At 36.8% G+C, this 8,552-nt stretch overlaps 1 protein-coding gene across 1 annotated transcript; it reads left to right on the forward strand.

Annotated features, from left to right (window-relative positions):
• Nucleotides 1-425: 425 nt before the first annotated feature.
• LOC139841363 (probable receptor-like protein kinase At5g38990) lies at nucleotides 426-2,717 on the forward strand. Its single transcript, XM_071831585.1, has 2 exons — nucleotides 426-560; nucleotides 1,800-2,717. The coding sequence occupies exons 1-2, from the start codon at nucleotides 426-428 to the stop codon at nucleotides 2,715-2,717; spliced, it is 1,053 nt and encodes a 350-aa protein (XP_071687686.1).
• The last annotated feature ends 5,835 nt before the right edge of the window (nucleotides 2,718-8,552 follow it).

An 8,552-nucleotide genomic window follows, 5' to 3' on the forward strand; every position in this document is an offset into this window, starting at 1 on the left:
GAAAGTAATTAAACATGATTAATAAACGAACTCAACCATTTAAGTTATTATATTAATACTAAAATCCAAGTGTCACTTAAACACGGTTTACAATTACAAGGTTATACAAAATTCACATCAGAGTTGACTTCATGACAAACATAACACCAGCTCGCCCGTCAACTTCTCAAAATATGCAACCTACTCTAACAACTTGTAGGGAGGAGATGGAGGGGTTAGAATAAAGTTAAGTGAATGGCACTAACAAACAATAATAGTATACAACACCTACCGGTAACTTGATACAGACGTACTAGGGGTACATCAGAGAAAGCGAAACACGTACCAACACATGCGCTAGCATTCCAGTATTAAACAACAAGAGTAGATTAGAAATCCTAACTAACATGGAACAAGGATAACTAGTTACTCTATACTATGCCTTAATGGATAGTCCCACCCACCGAATACCAGCAACAGAAGGTACTCAGAGTTCTAGTGGAGCCTTCTCTTTATCTTTTTCACCTGAGAACGATACAATCCAAGTCAATAATCATATTTCAGTATCGATAACAAATCAGGCATAACAGGATCATCAAATCACACAATCAAACATTCTTCACACGAATTGCTACCACTTCGTACAAAATGTCATAGACTTCGTACAAAGTGCATCTCCTTCGTACGAACAGAAAGACATCAACACTAAACATAATTCAGTCCCCCCTCGTACGAAGTCAAAGTACTTTGTACGAACAGATCACCAGCTCGTACGAAGTCATTCCTTCGTACGAGGAAGCCACTCCATCACAAACTGGTTCACCAAAAATCTCTTTGTGTGAACTGGTCCTACCTCGCACGAAGTACATCAATTCGTACGAAGAGACAACCTTCGTACGAAGAAGCCATCACTTCGTACTGAGTGACCTCCCTCGTACGAAGCAGTCACCACTTCGTACGAAGGGACTGCCTTCATACGAAGCATCCACCACTTCTTACGAAGGGACTGCCTTAGTACGAAAATGAAGAACAGCTGTAGAAACAACGGCAAACCAACTAGCTTTTTGGTCAAATTTCACGATTTTGGTCAGTTTTTCTCAATGCAATGGTTCTCGTTGATGCTCTAACACATAGATATTCTAGCAACAAACAAGAAAATCTAACACTTAACAACAAGAATCAAGCTCAAAAATGGACTTTTTTTGCAAAAACCCAAAAACCCACATTCAATAACATTAAAGCTAGGATTCAACAAGACAAACTTGGATTAATGCTTACAAAGTAAATATAAATCAGTCTCTAAAGCCGTTTAGTCCAATTCCAAGCTTAAATCAATTTAGGATTTCAAAGTGGTGGAGTTTTGGTACGTTTTGATTTTTGGGAATAGAGGAAATGTCTGGAACAAGGGCTTATATAGTGAGTTATAATCTATACCCCATCTCATACGGGTATCTACCAGTTATCTGATATCTTATGTACTTAGTTAGGCGATCGTATTAAATAAACAAACCTATTTTGTGATCCTTGTCACAATTTGGTCTTAACCTCATAATTAAATAACTATAAATATTTAATTAAAATAAAAGCATATAAATCACACTTAATCAAACTTATGGACAAAATAGTAACCTTACAGCTAGGCCCGGTCCGAGGGTGTTACACCTTTTTCTAACAATGTCAACCTAACTAACACACAAACCCTAACTGTTACACTGGTATAGTTTGAGTCCGAAATTTTTGTTATTATCGCCATTGAAGTATATGATAAATAACTAGTTGTTATCAATCTTTGTGTTTATTTAGTGTCTCGTGGTTGACAGGAAAACAATGACGACTACCTCGAGATTACATTTAAAGATCTAAAATTGGCCACAGAAAACTTCCATTTTAGCAATTGTGTTGGTGGAGGGGGATTTGGAAATGTTTATAAAGGAAAACTTCCACAAAGTGATCATATGATTGTTGCGAAGAAATTGGATACACGGGGTGGTCAAGGGGAACAACAATTTCGCAATGAGCTCCAAATTCTTTTTGATTATAAGCATGAAAATATCATTGGGCTTGTAGGCTATTGTGATGAAGAAAATGAAAAAATCATCGTTTATCTGTATGAACCTAGAGGAAGTCTTGATAGGTATTTGAGTGATGCTCGTCTCAATTGGATAAAAAGACTTAACATATGTATTGATGTTGCAACCGCATTGGATTTTCTTCATAGAGGAATTGGAAAACAAGCAACGGTGATACGTAGGGATATCAAAACCGCTAACATTATGCTAACTAGTGATTGGAATGCAAAACTTGGTGATTTTGGGCTTTCCTTGATGGGTGCAATACACAAGGAAAATGATTACGTCATCGATCATGCATGTGGGACACCAGGCTATGTGGATCCACTTTACTTAATATCGGGCTTCTTAACAAAAGAATCCGATATATATTCTTTTGGTGTGGTTTTATTTGAAATATTGTGTGGCTTATCAACGTATGAGACCCACAAACGTGAAGGTACCTATCTACCGAGTTTCATTAAACACAACTTTGAAAATGAAAAATATGATGAGGTAGTGTTTGAGAAAATAAAAGCACATATCATGCCAAAAGCATTGGCTACATTTCGAATGATTGCCTACCGGTGTCTACATGAAGATAGGGAAAAGCGGCCGAAAGCCAAAGAAGTTGTAAAAGAACTTAAGAAGGCATTGAGATATCAAGTAAGTTATCATAGTTTTACTTGAGTAGAGTTTTATAATTCTTATATATATATATATATATATATATATATATATATATATATATATATATATATATATATATATATATATATATATATATATATATATATACATATACATTAGGTTTTTGAACCCGTGCGTTGCATAGGTGTATAAAAACATGAAAAAAAAAATGTAATTTTCAGTTCATATTGGTATGTAAATAGTGATACTAAAAAAATGAAAAATATAAGAATTATTTAAGAGCCCGTAGTGTTGAAAAATTTTAAAAATTCTTTTGAGTTTAAAACCGTGATGCTGACAAATTTTAAAAATTTCTTTTGAGTTTAAGAGTCCGTGGTGTTGACGAATTTTATAAGTACTTTTGAGTTTAAGAGCCCGCCGTGTTGACAAATTTATTTGACCCGTATAATAAAGTTTGTAAATAGAATTTTAAAATTAACATAAACTAAAAATAATGTTGTTAATCACGGTTGTAACAATACAATATTTTAAATGATATACCTATACCATATTGTATGCCGTTAGAATAACAATAATAATAATAATTAGAATTATAATTATAGAGTTGTAATCACTTGAATTCAATAATTTGCTTGAAATCCAACGAACCAATCAGAATGCGACATGTGACGCGACATTCACATGTGATTGGAAAAAAAAATTCAAATTTTTTTTTTAATATTTTTTGAAAAATTTTTTAAAATTTTTTTTATATATATTTTTTTAATTTAGCATGCCAAATTAAATCACATGTGATTATCAAAACCAATCACATGTGATTGTAAAACACAATCACATGTAGGGATGACAATGGCCACCCGATCCGGTGGATATCCACCCGATCCACCGCTTCGTGATGAATATGGATGAACCTAAATGGATATGGATACGGATATGGATGAACCTAAATGGATATGGATATGGACATGGATGAAAAGTTTCATCCATGGATATATCCATTACCACCCGAAATACGTATACAAATAAATAAATATAGATATATTCTTATATATTTACTATTACAAGCTCATTTACCGTTGAATTTACATTTTACTTTCAACCCTATAATGAAATAACTATAATATATTATAATAAAACATGTATATCTAACAAAATAAACTTACAAATTTCAGATTTATTTTTTTATAATCAATGTTTTATAATAAGTTAAGCAAATTTTGTTATATCTTGGACAAAGATTACACATTTTTATATATAGAATTTTTAATGTCATGTCATATTTATTTTTGCTATACTACGTTTATGTTTTAATCGCATGTCAAAAAATACTATAACATTTTTTTTTAATATCCATTGGATATCCATTAACCCGTTTAATCCATTGGATATGGATATGGACGGATGATCTGAAACTAAATGGATATGGATATGAATATGGATGAACAAAAACTAAATGGATATGGATATGGATACAGCATCACCCGATCCATATTCGATCCATTGCCATCCCTAATCACATGTGATTCTGCATGTCAAATCCAATCACATTTGATTGAAGAAAAAAAAATTCAAATTTTTTTTTCAAATACAAAATTCAACAGGAAATAGACTTTAATTCGGTGATTTGATTAAGTTTGTTAGCGTTTCGTGATCATATCTTCAAAATCTCAGACTTTAATTCGGTGATTTGATCAAGTTTTGATCAAAAACTTGGTGTTTAAAGATTTTAGCACAAATTTACTGAAATTCGTCATTTTACTAAATAAAATTATTTCAATCACATGTGATTGGATTTGACATGCAGAATCACATGTGATTTACTGCATGTCAATCACATGTGATTAAAAAAAATTCGAAAAAATAAACAAAAATAAAAAAAAAAAAAATTTTGAAATTTTTTTTTTCCAATCACATGTGATTATCGCGTCACGTGTCGCACTCTGGTTGATCTCTTAAATCTCAACTTAAAACTTGGTTTCATTTGAATATTTCTCATTATAATTATAATACTCATGTAAAAGTTAAACTAAATAAGAAATATTTTAGAATTAACATTTACACTAACAATTTACACATGACATATGACATGACATATTTGGTGCGGTTATTAGAATTAGAATGCTCTATAATATTTTTTTGACATATGACATGACAATAATTTTTTTAAGGAATATATATATATATATATATATATATATATATATATATATATATATATATATATATATATATATATACATATATATATATATATATATATATATATATATATATATATTATACTACATATAATACTGTCACGGACTTATCTCGATAAGCTCACGTGCGGCACTTAGTCTCTACTAAGTCAGCCTTTCTCGGACCTTATAACGATTCAAGTAACCAAAAGAGAAAATATTATAGAACAAGTGGAATTGAAGAAAATACTTATATTGCTTGAGAATGCTTTACAAGAGAGAATGTTTGAGATTTTGAGGTGTGGTGTGCCAAATGAGGCCACCCCTATTTATACTACTCATATCACAAAATGGATGGCTAGGATTAAATACAATGAATGGCTAAGATCTAAGAACTAGAAGCTTCATGTATCTAGATATTTCCATGGACATTCTATACCATTCCATGGAAGAACTCATGGGAAAGTTCTAGTGAACTTCCATGAGGTTCTTGGGCCTTCTTTGATTTTCACATATTGGGCCATAAACTTAGTGGGTTGGGCCATAAAATTGTTGGATTGTGGCATTCTCCCCCACCTAAGCTCACGACGTCCTCGTCGTGTGATCCTCGTAATACTTCTTGATTTTGTCTGTGAACTGCCACAATAGGTCTTCGGCCTCCCAGCTTGCTTCACTATCGGGTAAGTTACGCCACTTAACTAGGTATTCTCTATCGATCGGCACACCTCGTCTTCGTACCGTTCGATGTAACAAGATATCTTCCACCTCACGATCAAACGAAGTCGCAACTGCCATTGGTGCTCGTTTGGAAACTCCTCATTCTAGTTCTTCCTCGTCCCCATGATAAGGTTTTAGAAAACTTACGTGGAAGACTGGATGAATCTTTAACTTGGGCGGTAGTTGGACTCGATAAGATACGTTCCCAACACGTCCAATTACTGGGAATGGGCCTTCATATCTCTGGATCAATCCTTTGTGCACCTTCCTAAATGTTTTGAATTGTTGAGGTAAAAGCTTCACCATCACTTGGTCCCCAACTTTGAACTCAACATGTCGCCTTTTCTCATCCGCCCATTTCTTCATTTTCTTGGCCGCCTTATCTAGTGATGCTAGGGCCAAGTCGGCTTGTTCGTGCCACTCCTTCATCGTTCTATAAGCGGCTGGGCTGCTTCCATCATATGAAGCGGCCAAAGCATTTGGGGTCAAAGGTTGGCGTCCTGTCACCAACTCAAAAGGACTCTTTCCCGTGGACTCACTCCTTTGCATGTTATAAGAGAACTGAGCAATATCAAGGAGCTTAGCCCAATCATGTTGATTTGCACTTACATAGTGTCGAAGATAGAGCTCCAATAGTGCATTCACCCTTTCTGTTTGTCCGTCCGTTTGGGGATGAAAACTCGTGGAGAAATTCAAGTCCGTCCCCATGATCTTGAACAACTATGTCCAAAAACGCCCTGTGAACCCCGGATCTTGATCACTTACTATCACATGTGGTATCCCCCAATACTTCACCACATTCTTGAAAAATAGTTTTGCGGTTTCATCCGCGGTAACTTCGGATGATGCGGCTATGAAGGTACCATACTTAGAAAACCGGTCTACCACGACTATAATACTCCCACACCCTTCCGACTTGGGTAAGCAAGTAATGAAGTCCATGGAAACACTCTCCCATGGTCCTTTCGGTGTAGGTAGCGGCTGTAATAGTCCTCCTGGTTGGCGTTGCTCTATCTTGTCTTGTTGGCATATTAGGCATGTCCGCACGTACGTCTCTACGTCGTCTTCCATCCTTGGCCAATAATAAGTGCCTTCTACTAATGCCAGTGTCCTCTTGATACCTGGATGACCAGCCCACTTTGAATCATGACACTCCTTCAAGATTGTCCGTCTAAGATCACCTCACCTAGGCACATATAACCGGTCTCCTTTGGTGAATAATAGATCACCCTTGAGCCAAAACCTTCGCGTTTTCCCATCTCGAGCCAATCCAACAAGGTTTTTGGCTATAGAATCATGCTCTAATCCCTCCTTTATACGATCTTGAAGGAAAAATTGTGGTTTTGTGATCGCTGCAAACTCCGCCTTACGACTTAGGGCATCAGCTACCACATTGGCTTTCCCAGGCTTATACTCCAACACATAGTCAAATTCGGCTAAGAAGTCTTGCCAACGAGCTTGTTTGGGACTCAACTTCTTTTGGGTTTGAAAATAACTCGTTGCCACATTATCCGTCTTGATCACGAACCTTGATCCCAAAAGATAATGCCTCCATGTCCTCAAACAATGAATAATCGCTGTCATCTCTTTCTCTTGCACAGTGTACTTCCTTTCCGCCTCGTTAAGTTTTCGACTTTCGAACGCGATTGGGTGACCTTCTTGCATTAGAACTCCTCCAATAGTAAAGTCCGATGCGTCTGTGTGTAACTCGAACGGAATGGTCACATCCGGAAGTCTCAACACCGGTTCTTCCATGACAGCTCCTTTTAACTCCTCGAATGCTGCTTGACATTTCTCATCCCACAACCAAGCTTTATTCTTCTTTAACAATTCTGTCAATGGAGCCGCTTTCACCGAGTATCCCTTGATAAAACGATGATAGTAGTTTACTAAACCAAGGAAAGATCGTAAATCAGTCACCTTCGTTGGTGCCTCCCACTCTTGAATTGCCTTGACCTTAGCCCCATCCATGAGTAACTTCCCATTTTTAATTCTATGTCCAAGAAAATCCACCTCCTCTAATCCGAATGAACATTTCTCTAGCTTCACATACAACTCGTTGTCCCTTAGTACTTGAAATACTTGCTTCAAGTGCCTCACATGATCTTCCATGGGGTCGCTATACACGACTATGTCATCCAAGTACACCACGACAAACTTGTCGAGGAACGGGTGGAATAATTTGTTCATCAAAGTACAAAATGTGGCAGGGGCATTGGTTAAACCAAAGGGCATGACTAGAAATTCATAAGCGCCATACCTCGTCACGCATGTGGTCTTAGCCTCATCTCCTTCGGCAATTCGGACTTGATAATATCCCGATCTCAAGTCTAACTTGGAGAAGTATCTCGCCTTCCCAAGTTGATCGAACAAATCAGCAATAAGTGGGATTGGGTATTTGTTCTTGATAGTTACCTTGTTGAGTGCCCGGTAATCTATACACATCCGCAAGGACCCATCCTTCTTTCTTTGAAATAGCACCGGAGAACCATACGGGGATTTTGACGGTCGGATGTATCCCGCATCCAGCAACTCCTTGAGTTGTCTTCGCAACTCCTCTAACTCGGGTGGTGGCATTCGGTATGGGGCTTTGGAAGGTGGTTTTGATCCCAGCTCCAACTCAATTGCATGGTCAACCTCCCTTCTAGGTGGTAACTTCTTTGGTAACTCCTTGGGCATGACATCCTTGAACTCATCAAGGACCTTCTCAATTTCCTTGGGTACCTCTAGTTTTCCCTTATCTTCAACCGTCTCTTGCTTTGCTACCGCTAAATAGCATGTCTCATTCTTGTTGTACCCCTTCTTGAATTGCATGGCCGAAAGTGACTTGGATGCACTCTTGCTTCCACGTTCGGTTGACACCATACAAGTCTTCTCACCATCCAAGATACACAGTGAATTAGCAAACGGCATAGGAAAACCGCGTACCTTATCTAGGAACTCCATCCCAAGTACCAACTTGAAGTCGTCCATAGGCATG

The sequence above is a fragment of the Rutidosis leptorrhynchoides genome, chromosome 4 (genome assembly GCF_046630445.1).
Source record: "Rutidosis leptorrhynchoides isolate AG116_Rl617_1_P2 chromosome 4, CSIRO_AGI_Rlap_v1, whole genome shotgun sequence".
NCBI lineage: Eukaryota > Viridiplantae > Streptophyta > Magnoliopsida > Asterales > Asteraceae > Rutidosis > Rutidosis leptorrhynchoides.

Excerpts from the sequence above, each read along its gene's own strand:
- LOC139841363 (XM_071831585.1), top strand. The coding sequence starts at position 426 with ATGGATAGTCCCACCCACCGAATACCAGCAACAGAAGGTACTCAGAGT. Across the intron at positions 561-1,799 it reads CAGTATCGATAACAAATCAG|GAAAACAATGACGACTACCT; the intron begins GCATAACAGGAT and ends CGTGGTTGACAG.